General features: G+C 37.7%; 1 protein-coding gene across 1 annotated transcript in view; it reads right to left on the bottom strand.

The window, feature by feature from the left end:
* The window catches only part of LOC127216513 (protein PHTF2), a 50,991-nt gene that overhangs the window by 21,922 nt on the left and 14,351 nt on the right, over positions 1-14,718 (bottom strand). Inside the window, exons 7-9 of the mRNA XM_051177218.1 lie at positions 12,066-12,252; positions 7,535-7,690; positions 5,282-5,500 (exon numbers count right to left, since the gene is read on the bottom strand). Coding sequence (XP_051033175.1) covers positions 5,282-5,500; positions 7,535-7,690; positions 12,066-12,252 — 562 coding nt within the window. The remainder of the gene's footprint in view (positions 1-5,281; positions 5,501-7,534; positions 7,691-12,065; positions 12,253-14,718) is intronic.

Below are 14,718 nucleotides of genomic sequence, written 5' to 3'. Positions count from 1 at the left end.
GGCAAGAGATTTTAGCCAAGTAATAACAGATTTCTTCTCAAGTCTCACTGTAACAGAAATTACAGGTCTGCACAATTACACTAAGACTATGTTAATACAATGGAGGTCAATCTAGAGACAGAAAAAAATCAATCTCTTTGCTGTTCTTAAAGTACTTCTCACCAGTTACTTTTGCAGACATTTGACTTCATTTTCTTACAGCCAAAAGGCAAGAGAGGACAGCCATTAGAAATGGTCAATTCAGAGTCAATCAGAAGGCCTTGTGCCTCTCAGTGTAGATGTGTTTTTGTCTGAAAACAGTCTTGTTTAAACATCATCATATGAGATCCTAACCTAAAGGGCTCAGTAGAAACCTAGGAACAAGTAACTGCTGTTTATAACTTCACCACCTGGCACTGAAACATGCTATCGCCTCAAAAGTGGGGCTGTCATAGGTTACATGTGGCCTGTGTAGCAGGACACATGAGGTCACATGTGGCCTGTGTGAGCAGGACACATGAAGATCTTAGGTTTTCAAGCTGAAGTTTGAAATTCTTTTTCATTATTATTTTTCATCACCATTCCAAATCTCCAGTGCTTTGCTTTTATCTTCACTCAAAATGAAAACCTTAAATTGTGATGATGTTATATCTTATTTCAAATAAACTCATTAAGACAACTGCTTTAGTTACCTACTGGAAGATGTCACCTGAATATGGCTTTTTATTTCACTATACACCCAGCCAAAATAAGCAGAGAAAATTTTTCTTCTAGAAAATAGTTTGTTACTATTTACAAATACAATAAAACTATGTATTGCCGAAATTCTGACAATAACATGCCCATCCAAATGCTCACTGTTTCTTCCCAAGGAGATTTTCCATTTTGATGGTAGACAGAAAATGGTCTTGCAAATCAAACATAGTCATACAGCCAGATAAGTAAACAATCTGGTAGTTTTTTTCATTAAAGAAAGCTAATTTCTATTGCCTGACAACTACTAAGACTAAAATTAGTATAATTAGTATATTAGATATGCAGAAGAGAGGTTTTATGGTTTTGTTTTTTGTTTTTCTGTTTTTTTAAAATCTCATAGAAAAACAAGGATGAATCAGACAGGGTCAAATTATTAAACAATCCCATAAATAACTTTGAAACGTCCTACATGCTATTTTTAATGTGTTTTCTTTCAGGCATTCACCCAGCTAGCATTCACTAAAGATATACTCTGTCCCAAGGAGTAAGTGATACAACAACATGACAGAAATCACAGCCCATGTGTCTGTACTGCTTGTGGAATTACAGGGAAAACAGCTCACAGGCATTTCTCAATACCTCCGTCCATAGATCAAACTCAGTGGCCCAGAAGAACATGTGCATGCCTCCTTACCAAACATCATGTAGTCTCAGGAATTGTTCTGAACCATGGACCCTTAGCTATTCCCATGGCCACACCACCAACTGCTTCATCTCTGAAATGAGTCAGCAGTAGTAACCTCCCACCTGAACAGGTAGGTCTCTGAATTCTTCAACTTTAGAGTATGAGTTCCCTTAAACACAATTATCTTTCTTGGCCAAGCTGCCATCTAGATTTCCACAGAAGCATTATTCCAGGCATGCCTTCTTGGTTCTTTTTCCTCCTTAATAGCCCCAAGATCCCTGTGTCTCAGAAAACAGAAGCCACCAGGACTTTCATTGCCTTGCCCAGTCTATGCACCTCCCCTTTCTGCTACCCCAGAGCCTGTTTATCACTGCCAACAACTGGGCAATACCTTTTATAACTCTTTTGCTTTCTCCCCACTAACTTTCTCATGTACATAAATATCTTACATCTTAAAAAGCACACTTTCCCCCTCTTATTTCTCATCTCTACTTTGCCTCCTGCAAGCTTCTACACTGTGCTCTCACACACCACTCAATCACTCTAACCAGCTCAGTGAAGGTTCCTTTCCCCGTCACTTTGCAACAGGTCTGAAGTCAAAACCAATGGGTGAAACACTTTCATTCAGCTACCCCGGGAGTTGACTTTACCTCATTCTTCTTTCTTCTCAATCTGCTGAAGTGAAACATTCCAGATAAACTCAGAAATTATTCTGTATACTTCTCTAGTTAATCACCAAGTTCCACAAGTCTAAATTTCATACTTATTCTCTTGCATGTTTTTATATCCCAAGTGCATGCTTTAATTCACGAATACACTGTTCTGAATGCTTTAAATTCTTATGTAAATGGTACTGCACAGTTCTTCAAATTGCATTCACTACAAAAAATCCAAATTTATACTTCAATTTATAATTGAAAAAATTATATTCATGTTGACATGTGGTTAAGCTTAATTTCATTGCTATAAACTGTGGCCTCCTGGCTTTACTACTGTTTGTTGTACTGCCCACCATTGCAGCAAAATACCCGGGAAAAGCACCTCAGGGGAGAAGGGGCTTAGTTCAACTAAACTAAGTTAATTAAGTGCAATCTATTACAGCAGGAAAGACATGATTGTAGGAGTAGGTTGGCCCGAGGCACCATTAAGGAAGCAGAAAAGGAGGAATGCTGATACTGATCTGTCTGGGATCTTAGGACATGGGATGATACCACCTGTGTTTAGAACGGTTCTTCCCTGATCTGGTGTGTCTCCCAGGGGGTTCTGAATCCAGCTAGGTTGGCAATGAAGAATCATCACAGCTATGTTAGTTTCTTCTCCGCCTCACCCCAGGGTTTCTCTGTGTAGCCCAGCCTGTCCTGGAACTCACAGAGATCCACCTGTCTGTGCATCTGAGTGCTGCCTGGCCTCTTAAATTTTTTGAAATCTGATCAGTATGAGATAGTGTCTCATTGCTCTAAATTTCATTTGCCTGACACTAACAAAACTGGTCATATTAACTAACATACTACTCATCTCCACTCATACACATGTCCCCTAAGTTACCTCTTCAGATCCTTTTATTTCCTATTCATTCCTCTTCCCTTCTCCTTCTCTCTCTCCCACTCTCCCCACCCCCCACCCTTTTTTTGAGACAGTATCTCATCAAGTAACTGCCTGGCCTGGAACTGTCTTTGTAGACCAGGGTAGTATCCAATTCAATGAGGCACTTGCCTGTGCCACTGGAGTAAGTGCTGGTGTTAAAGGCATGGATCACCACAGCCAGAATCATTTGTTTAACTAATCCTCTATAGTAGTTCTCTTTCTCTGTACTTTGACAGCTAAGATGTTACAGACATCTTCTGAGGACTGTCTTTTAATAATAATTATAGCTTAATTTGCAAGTCAAAAATTTTAAATTGATATTTATAAGTACCCCATTTTGGTTTTGCACACGCTTTGGACATCTTGTTTGTGAAAACTCTGGTGAACTAAAACAAGGATGATGACTATTCTATATTACTTCTAAATGTTTTAAACTTTTCCCCCTTTACACTTAGTAACTATGAACAATAAATTTCAATGTGTCAATGCTCTTATGGGGTTATCTTTTCCTCACTGAATATTAATGCTATTTATGCCATACATTAGGGATCCATAAGAGCACAAATCCATTTCTAGATTTTTCTATCCTACTCTCAATTTAAATGTTTGTATCTGTAAGGAAAGTCCATCTATTGATATTTAAAACTGTTTTGTATGTTTTGGTTTATCAAGACAGGATTTCTCTAACACAGCCCTGGCTTCTGTTTTGTTTTAAAGGCAGGGTTTCACTATGTAGCCCTGGTTGGTCTGGAAATTGGATACCCAACTGCCTCTGTCTCCCAAGGGTGGGGTTTAAAGATGTGCCAAGATAACCAACAATTTTTGCTATTTTTAACATTTCATTCTTTAATCAGTGCAAATCCAATCAAAACCTGGCAGACAAATGAACAAAAAGGCTGCCACAATAAAAGCAAAAGCAGGATAATGGACACTTTCACATGGTACCTGCTTTTAAGAAAAATGTATCCTAAAATCAAGCTCAGAGCTTGCTATCTACAGGACACAGGAAGAGGAGATTTTACCAAGAAAATGATCATGCTGATACCCTAATCTGAGCCTACCAGTTATCAGAACTGTACAAAGAGTACTGGGTAAGCCATCCAGACTATAGAACTTTGTCATAGCTGAAGGTTCTTTGGTACCACTCTTAATCAGATTAACAAAACTGTCTTCTGTTTCTAGTTTTTAAGAATTTACTTGTTTTTGTTGACAACACTTGATAAGAAGTTGGCTAAGAGAAAGTAAGTATATAAAAGGGTGAGGATTTGGATGAGTGTATGGGGGAGTTTACATAAGAGTGAGCACACACACAATTACCTTCACAGAGGTCAGACGTCACCCTCAGATGTCATTCCTCAGTACTATCTTATTTTAAGATAAGGGTCTTTTGCTCTCAGTGAGCTTGCCCAGCAGGCTAGGCTGGCAGGAGTCACCTGTCACTGCATCCTCAATGCACCCAGCACACCCTGCTGTCTCTGTCTTTTTAAATACAGGCTCTGAGGCTCCAACTCAGGTCCCCATGCTTATGTGGGGTAACCACTGTCCAGGGTAAGGACTTTTAAATGGCCATCAGGTTTCTGGACTGGTGAGTGACAGATGGAGATGCCACTTACCAAAGATCCCGAGTACAGTGAGAGAAGGTTTATAAAGGAAGATGGGGAACTGATGGACATTAAAAGGATTCAACACAGTACCCGACTCAATAACACTTTTAACATCTTAAGTGTGATTAACCCAAAATGAGATGTATGCTAGGGGTTCAGAATAGTTTTAGGCTTAATATAAAAATGTCACCTACATAATTTCTTATTTTTACATCACTTACATAGGAATGATATGTTGAATATATTGGGTAAAATAAAACATATTGGATTTTTACTTTTTAAAACTGTTTTTATCAAGGATACTAGAAAATATAAACCTACATGAGTATATTTCTATTGAATAATGTGACTATGGGTGCTCAGTAATACAAAATTGATACTCTTGAGATACAGATTTTGAATCATAATATTAAAAGCAGAATTTAGGCCAAGGTGTACATGAATCTAAATAGGATAAAACAACTAGTGCATCTAAAACAGACTGACCCACAAAACTCCATCTATTATTTCAGGAACATATGTATGTACACCAGTACAATATAAACACCAAAACACTATATTCTAATGAAGGCAGACCACAGGCCACATAAAAAAACAAACACAAACAAACACACCCCACCTTATGAGTATTAATTTAACTGAATGTAAACCTTCTGTCACCTCTGTAAAATTTGTACACACGTTCCAAGGAGCTTGTCTGATTGCCCCACATGAGCCAACACTGTAAACTAACCTGGTGAAAGGGGTCGTCTCTATATTCTTTTTTCACACATGGGTTAATCTGAGGATTTCCCACATCTGTCTCACTGGTACAAGATGAATGACATTCTGCACAATGTAACAAATCTTCCCATAAGACATCTTCCGTTTCAGATTCTGGCCTTGTGCTCTCAGAATCCTGTCTGGAACTTGAACATCGAGAGCTGCAACTAGTACCCGACTTAGGGGCATCCTGAAATCAAGATATTCTTTGACATTAATACAATTTGTATATCCTTTCCAACTCAAAGGATTTTTTATCAGAACCATACATTTCTACTTGTCCTAAAACAACAAACATACTGTCATAGGACAGTGGAAGAGGCAACAAAATATTACAAAGTATAGAGGACAGGACATCTGATATTTGACCATGATCCAGAGGCTGAGAACCTATTCTAAAGGCTTGCTTTTCTTAAGACATGTCCTGTAAAGTTGTCTGTTTCTAAGACCAGATTTGGAGGAGCTGAACACAACTGTTAAAACATCATTTATTTTAAAGTTTTCATAAATAAATCTGAGATTTCAGTTTAATCAATGTTTACTATCAATGAAAAATAGGTTGAAATGTTTTAAAGCAATATTTATTGCTCTGCTCCTCAAGAATTCCAATAGTAAAGATCACAGGAACAAGAATCACCCAAGAGTGATAACTGATTACACAGGAGAGGCATCAAACCTTCCTTCTACCTTCCTTCCAGCACCAAGGAGCTTCTCATGCATAAAGAGAGATTCTCATTTCCTAGGCTTGGTAATTTGTTTAGAAGCAGGTTGTGAATGACAAGGCAGTAAGCTGGCATACTAGTCTGAGTGTTAGCCTTTGAGAGGAAAAAGACAACCAAAGCCCAAATAGACCCTGAGAGAGGAGTGTGTGAAAGTAACTCTCCTAGCAGCCTGGAACAACTCGTATTCTGCCCAAGTATAACACTTGAATTTTTTTCATAAGTTTATCTCAAAATCATGCAGGAAAAAAATATTTGTATACTTTGAAAAGACTACAAGGTACTACTGGCTAAAACGTAACACAGGGTTAAAGCTTTGGAGGTAGGCAATGAAATTTCTTGCTATGGAATAATCCTCTTGAACACTGTAAAGAACTGTTACTCAAATTGGTTTAATAAAAAGCTGATTGGCCAGTAGCCAGGCAGGAAGTATAGGTGGGTAGCCAAACTAAGGATGATGGGAAGAATAAGGGCAGAGTCAGGAGATACCAGCCTGACGCAGAGAGAATGAGATGGGTACGATGTACTAAAAAAAAAGGTACTACTACGTGGCAGAGCATAAATAAGGAATATGGATTAGCTTAAAATATTAAGAGCTAGTTAGTAATACACCTGAAACATTGACCGAACATTTATAAATCATATTAAGCATCCGAGTCAGTTGTTTGGGAAGTGGCTGCTGGACATTTGGGAACAGGCAGGTGGGAGAGAAACATCTTGATTACAATTTCTTGTATATAGAAAGTAAACATTAAGTGGAATGAAATTATTTTCTAGATAGTTTTAAGCTCTAGAGACGTCAAAAAGTTGAAGAAAGCTTTGAGAAAAATCAATCAATAAATACATTTTTAAAAAAAGAGAAAAAGGGAATCAGAGAAAAATTACTGAATATTGTAGTATAGGGAAATGAATAACAGGCAATAGCAACATGAAAGAAATTACTTCACTATAGTGAGCTGTGAAAGCCCTGACACAGGAGTTAGCAGACCGTCTCAATTGGTCAGGGTACTTGGCAGCAAGCCTGACAACCTGAGTTAGATCCCAGAAATTTAACTGGTAGGAAGATAATCAACTCTTCCAGTTGTTCTCTCAACTCCACTACAACAGGGGCACCCCTTCCCCAAACCAGTAAACAAGTAAATAAACAACAGTAAACAATGACCTAAGTATATGGAGCTTCACACAAAAATGATTGTGCATGGGTAGCTATTGATCAATGCTACACTATCCAACAAGATTGTAAAACAAAGCTGGGTGTGGTGTCACACCTATAATCCCAGTCTGGGGAGGCAGAGCAAGGTGTATCTGAGCTGGAGCTAGCCTTGTCTACGTAACAAGCTCCAGGAAGTCAACAGAGTTACAGTGAGACCCTGTCTCAAAACAACAACAAAAAGATTGTAAAACAATACATATTGATAATGGTGGGAAATATTTCAATAGTAACACTCAATTATTGAAGAAATAAAACAGGTATATGTGCATTTACATAAGGTCAAACTGTATACCTCATTTGCATAATGCTTTTTGTAATGGTGTGGCTTTCTATTCCGAAGACTGCTTTCAGAAGTTCTGTCCATGTGACAGCGCAATGAGTATCCTGTCTCAGGACCTTCCTCACTGGATACTTCATCAGAGACATTTGTTATCTTTCTTTGGGCATCCTAGTTGGGAGGAGACAAAGAACGTTAACTTTTGGATGATTGTTGAGCTTTAAGATGCCAATGCATTAAAATTATACAAATACACATACATACATACATACATACATACATATATATATATACATATATATATATATCTTCAAAATATCTTCAAATACTAAGGAACCATTAGGACTACCTAATTTTCTGAAAAGATGTCTTAAGTTAGCAATTAAACTATTCAATATACATTTCCCTTTGAAAGTAATTCAAGTAATTAATCAAATATTATTCTATTACATTTTGTTCAGAAAAGGATCTGAAATACCTTGCAGAAATAATAAATACGAATGAGATACAAATACAACCAAGGCCATTTGAAAGAAGCTGAAAGACCTGAGGAAAAAAATTATAATATTTAATCAAGCTAAATGCTCATCAATTATAAGAGCATCACCGACTTTATACAAGTGACTGGGGTGAGGGGGGAGGAGCAGCCGGATGTGTATACACAACTGATACATTATGTATGATCAACTGTAAGAGACATCCATACTTCAGATATTCTGAAACTGAAAGGCTCAAGAAGTGTAAGTTCCACTGACATGTTCTTTCCAGATAACTTCACAGCTAGAATGTATCTGGAAACTGTGTGAGTGACATAACACATGTTACATTCACATTATCAGACAGCCAACACATTAGTAATCAAAAATCACAGCCAGACTCAACTACAGACTCAAAATGATTTACAGCTGATACTACAAAACATAAGTGCATTCAACTGAAAAAAAAAAAATTCAGAAAATCTTCTTCTCATCTCTGTCAACAAGAGATATGGCCATACTCATATTCCTAAATGCAGCATCTTTTAGTTTGAGCACATTTTAAAAACTTAGTATGCAGGTCTCCTTACAAGATTTCTCTCTGCTCATACCCTTCCACAGTCATGGTTCTCTCCACTTTCATGCACATTAAACATCTTACCCCTCCCACCCTGAGTCTTCTTTGTTTCTCCTCAGTCAGCACTTCCTACCTATCTAGAGTCAGCCCTGCATAAGCATGAGGGTAAATGTGGCATTTATCTTTTTGAGCCTGGACTACCTGATTTAATACATTTCCAATTCTACCCATTTTCCTGCAGATTTAATTTTTCTTCACAGAGGAATAAAATGCCGTAATTTATATGTATCAATTCTCATTATTCACTCATCTGTTGATGTACATCATAATCAAATACATTTCATTGTTATTATAAATGTATAGCAATTAAACAGGGATGAACAGGTAGGATGGAGTCCTTTCAACACGTGCTCAGGAGTAGTGTGCCTAGGTCTGAGGGCCCTCCGCACTGATTTTCACAACAGCCACCCAGAATAAAGGCTCTCTCTTCTCCTCATAGGCACCCACTGCTGAGTAGCAATAAGTTTTTAATTAATTTTACATCTGAACCATAGTTTTCCCTTCCTCCTCTCCTCCCAGTCCTTGTCTCCCTGTCTCCTCCTCCATTTCTGTTCAGAAAGAGGCATTAACAAAAGTTGGCCAAAACTTTAGGGGCAGCCCCTGTTCCCATGAGAAGACCAAGCTATACAACACAACTGTTACATGTATGCAGATGTCTAGGTCAGTCCCATGCAGGCTCCCTGGATGGCAGGTCAGTCCCTGTGAGTTCCTATGAGACAGGTTAACTGTTTCTGTGTGTTTTCTTGTGGTGTTCTTGACCCCTCTGGCTTCTACAATCCTTCCTCCCTCTCTTCAAGATTCTTGGAGCTCGACCTAATGTTTGGTTGTTTTTTAAAGAACCCACGGCAGCCATGGATATTGTATAATTTTAGTATATTTATTGCTATTTGTATGTCTTCTTTTGAGAACTGTCTATTCATTTCCTTGGTCCACGGACTTACTGGTAGTTTGGGTTTGTTTTTTTGTTTTGTTTTGTTTTTTTGTTTTTTTTGTTTTTTTAATGGGGCAGCAGCAGATTTTTACAATTCTTTATGTACTCCAGATACCTATCATCTGAAGTCTAGCTGGTCAAGATTTCTCCTACTCAAAAGCCTCCCTTTATTCTCTGCTTTTACTGTGCATAAGCTTTTTAATTACATGTGTTCTCATTTGTCAATTCTTAGAGCTATTTCCTGAACTTTCTTGTGTTGTAGGCCAAAAGTTCTTTCCATACCTATATCCTGAATTTTCCCGATAGTTTCAGTTTTTCAAATTTTAAATTTCTTTGATCCATTTTGAACTGACTTTTTTGGGGGGTGGGGAATCCGAGACAGGGTTTCTCTGTGTAGCCTACCTATCCTGGAACTTGCTTTGGAGACCAGACTAGCCTCAAATTTGGAGATCATCTACCTGGCTCTGCCTATGGAGTGCTGGGATTAAAGGTGTGCACCACCACTGTCTAGCTGGACTGACTTCTGAGCAGGGTGAAAAATATAAATCAAATTTCATCCTTCTGAGGGAAGATATCTAGTTTTGCCAGAAGTATTCGCTGAAAAGGTTGTTTTCTGATGCATGTTTGTCAGCTTTGTCAGAAATGAGGCATCCAGGGCTGGTGAGACGGCTCTATAGTTAAGAGCACTTGCAGCACACCCAGGTTCATCTTCTAGCACCCTCATGGTGGCTCACAACATCTGTAACTCTAGTTAATTCCAGAGGATCTGATGATGCCTTCTCCTGACCTCTGAGGGCATGAGGCACATATATACATACAAGCATATTATACACATAAAGTAAAATATAAATTATATACATAAAAAGGGCAAATTGATAAAGTTTAATGAGGCGTCTACAGCTGTGTAGGCTGATTTCTAGGTCTTCTGTGATGTCCCTTGGTGTACAAGTCTGTTTCTGTGGAAGCCGTGTGCTGCTTTGTCACTATGGCTAAGTTATAGTTTGAGGCCAGGTGGGTAACACGATGTTTTTGGCAGAATTCTTTTGCTTAGGGTTGCTTTAGCTATCCATAGTCTTCTGCATTTCCTTACAAATTTAGGATCCCCTCCACTTAGTTCTATGAAGAATTTCCTGGAATTTTAATGAGAACTGCATTAAATATAGATTATTTTGGTAGTCTAGCTGTCAATTCAGGAGTATAGAAGGTCTTTTTGTCTTCTTCAGTTTCTTTTTATGGTGTCTTAAGTTTTCACTGTAGAAACTATCTTCAATGGGATATTCTTCCTCAGCAAGTTTGTTGCTACTATATACAAAAGCTACTGAGCTCTGTATGTTAATCTGGTATCCTGAAACTTCTTGTTTATCAGATCTAAAGGTTTTCTGGTTAGAGTCCATGGTGTCTTTTAAATATGGACTCATGCCATCTGCAAATAGGGCTAAATTTAACTTTTCCTTTCCAATTCTAATCCCTTTCATAGCTTTCTCCTGTCTTATTACTGTAGCTAAGACATGAAGCATTATAATGAATAACAGTGGGGAGGGTGACCATTGTCTCATTCCAATAACATGCTTCAGAAAACTAGAATACCAAAACTCTATGCAGAACCACAAAAGATCCTTCACAAAAGCACCAATAACATATACTAGAGCCACTATAACCTCAACTAATTATTGATAAAAGGGTAGATTATTATTCAGTCCATAAATACAACAGATTTTTGTCATTTGAAGAAAAAAAAAAAAAAACAACTGGAAATAAGTCAGACACACAAAGGCTCATAATGTACACCATTACACAGTATGATACACAGACAGACAAATGGGGGATGGGAATATACTGAAACAGTAGTTACCACAACTAGGGGGATGAACAGACAGAGGCTGAGGAACACAGAGGCTACAAATGGATAAGAGGATAGCTTATTTTCTCTAATTATGGTTGACAAACTATTGTACATTTCAAAACAGAAAATGACAAGAACATAAGTTAACTGTATGTACACTAAACCCTATTAAAAGAAAAAAAAACAAACTACTGAATCAACCAAAAAGTCCTATTTTAGAGAAAAGTTTTCAGATCAAATATTAACTAAACAGATGCATAAAAACAAAAGTCATTAGTGTAGAGAAAGTAAGGTATTTTCTTATAGGTTCTTTCCTTGCCTAGTTGAGCTTTTAGAACAACCGAGGGCCTCAGCTTAGTACACATCCTTTCACACATATGAAAATGGGAAGAAGACGGGAAGGTTAATAAACACTGACCATAAATTCCAAGTTGCCTCAATATTCTGAAAAAAATCAGGCGAATCGATTCAGAACGTGCCGCATTCTACTTCCAATCATGTTTAGCCACATGTACTTGATTTTTAATGTCACCGCTACTATTTATAAAGTTCACAGAATTAACTGCAGAGAAAACATTTGACTTGAGAGCAACAATTTTATCAGAATCACTTCATGTTAGCAGATATGAACTCAAACAAACTCTAAAAGTGACACTGACTTTGGCAGGGACATTCCTTGGAGCTGCAGTGGCCCAGGCTGTGTTTTCTGGTCGGATAGTTTCACACTGAGCTTCATGGTCCCGTGGCCTGCCCTCACTGCTTTGTACACTCTTCTTCCCATCGAGGGACACATAGCCATTGTCAGTCTCAGTTGACTTGTCGATTGAACTCTTTGCTTTCTTTGACCTAAAAACAAAATATATATGAATGTTATGTGTACTTAGCAGCTTATTCTGGATGGGTTGATAGTATTTTTCATAATTTTAATGGTTACCCTTTTTTTAAATAGTAAATGAGAAATAATAGCAAATAAAATAACCATTCAACTTAAAATCCACATTCAGTTTGAGGTCTTGCAAATAGCAATTCAAAGAAAGCTCCCCGATTTACCAAATAATTCCTAGCTTGTTCTTTGGACAATGTCTAGAATGAAAAAATTTGCCCAATTTGTTAGTGTTAATGTACTTTAACTTTTATTTTTAAAAGATTATCTTTGTAAATTCATCAGATAAGTTGCAATTAGTGACTTAATACTATCCCAAATATTTTAGCTGTAGTATATGGTAGTATATGGAAGTTCCTTTTAATGTACAACACAAACACAGACCTTTTGTCTCAGAAAAACATATGAAGAAGGAAAACCTAATCAATAAGGTTAAAACACTGGCAGAAGTCAAAATGGAGAACATAAAAGGAGGACATGACCTCTGTCACCCACTAAAAAGATCTCTGGGAAAAAATAATCAACAACCGTGTTGTTTAGAGAAGATACAAGGCCAGAATTAAAGATATTGATTTGTAGAATAATATACTTATAAACTACAATGTAGGAAATAGTATTTTTAACAAGCAAATGTTGAGTCTTAAAAGATTACAAGAGGTGAAAGTAGCTAACAACAGAAGCCTTCAGTAGAAATGATAAGTCCCACAGAAAATAACGTATGCTCCATGTAGATTAAGTCTATTATAAAATACAATTTAAAAGAAATTTTATGTAAATAGTCCCCCTTGAATTTTTCCAGAGTTTATTTTATAAGAAAGGAAAAATAAACTGGTATAGCGCTTCACACAGATAGCATTTTCAATGCAGTCCACTCTAAACCCCAGTGACTAAACTGATGGAGACCTGCTTAAGAACCGAGCAATGGTGGGCAGAAGGACACTCTGGACAGGAAAGGGAAGAGACTCAGTGCGAGGGGCCGCAAAGGGAGGGGCTGGAGGTACAGGCAGATGGCATGGATAAGCAGGACAAAGAATCATCTCAAGCACTTCAAAAATGACATATAATACCTTGCATACTAATTAAATTTTTAAAATTAATTTTAATTAATTAAAAAAATCTGAGAACTAGGTAGAGCCTTAGAACTCATCTACTTTATTGCTGATTTTGGAATCAAAGAGAAACAAAGATGTTACAGGTGAAACAACACAGCCTGTTTGAAAGCCAACTACAATACAAAAAATAGTTCCTAAATATGAGATGATTTATGTTCTCCACAGTACTTCCAATACCCCCTTAATGCTATTAGAATTTCTTCTAGCAATTTTGTCAAAGCATAGAAAGCTGTTGTCTTATACAAAGAAGTCCCTCCCTTCATGCTCCTTCTGCAGAACTGCTAACAGAGACAGGCGACCATGTGTCCACACGCCCTATACTATCCGTTCCAATGCTTCACATTCATACATACCCAGACAGTGATCCCCAGTGACATGAAAATCCAGAGAAAATAAGCCTCAGACTGCAAATGATCAAGAAAGTAGGTTATGGTGCAAAGGGGATGGGGAAAAGAGGAATCAAGAAAGGGTAGAAAGGGACTTTGTACCTTCTCAGCCTAGGGAGGAATATTATGTTATCAATGTAGATGTTGATTTAAAAGTCAGGACACTGAAATTCAAATAAACTCATAGTATGTTAGAGAGACTGATGGTAAGTGAACTAGATTGAGAAGGGAAAGAGAAAACAATGAAGTAAAAGACATGTAGAAAGTAGATACATCAGTCAGATAGAAAAGCGAGGCAAGTGTATATAAGGAAACAGAAAATGCCCCAAGAGCAGCAAGCAGCTAAGACACAGATCTGGGAACCAGCAGGCAAAGAGGAAACAGTGGCTGCAGACATGCAATGTGAAGCAGAAATCCACTGGAGCCCAATGCTGACCTTCCAGCCAGCTCTTTCTTAGGATGGGCAACAGAACACACTCCACATAGCACCTTCCAGCACTGATCAACACCTCCTCCCTTTCCTTTACGCTTCTCCCAGTCTTTGAGTTGCTTCCTCTCGGAATAATGTGACACTGAGAAGATGTGAACAGCAAGTCTATGCTTTCATAGGTGTTTGATGGTTCTTAATAAGCAAATGCACATAAATCATTAAACTAGCTATAATGGCAAGAAGAAAATAATAAATGTAAACACCATCCTTGCAGCTAAAAACACAAACGTACAGCAGCTGGCAACAATCAATGGCAGCTACTTTCGGGAACCATGTGAAGGCAGGATGCCACATGCATCCCGATCAGAAGATCTACACACAGAAGGTTTACTGTGTATATGCAAACATACCGAGAATAATGCCAATCAGTGTTGTTGCTGATGAAGAACATTCAGAAACAGAAAAAAGAATGGGACTGGAGAGATGGCTCCATAGTTAAGA

This window comes from Phodopus roborovskii, unplaced genomic scaffold (genome assembly GCF_943737965.1).
Source record: "Phodopus roborovskii unplaced genomic scaffold, PHOROB, whole genome shotgun sequence".
Classification (NCBI taxonomy): Eukaryota; Metazoa; Chordata; class Mammalia; order Rodentia; family Cricetidae; genus Phodopus; species Phodopus roborovskii.
This window is presented reverse-complemented; position numbering and strand designations above follow the sequence as displayed.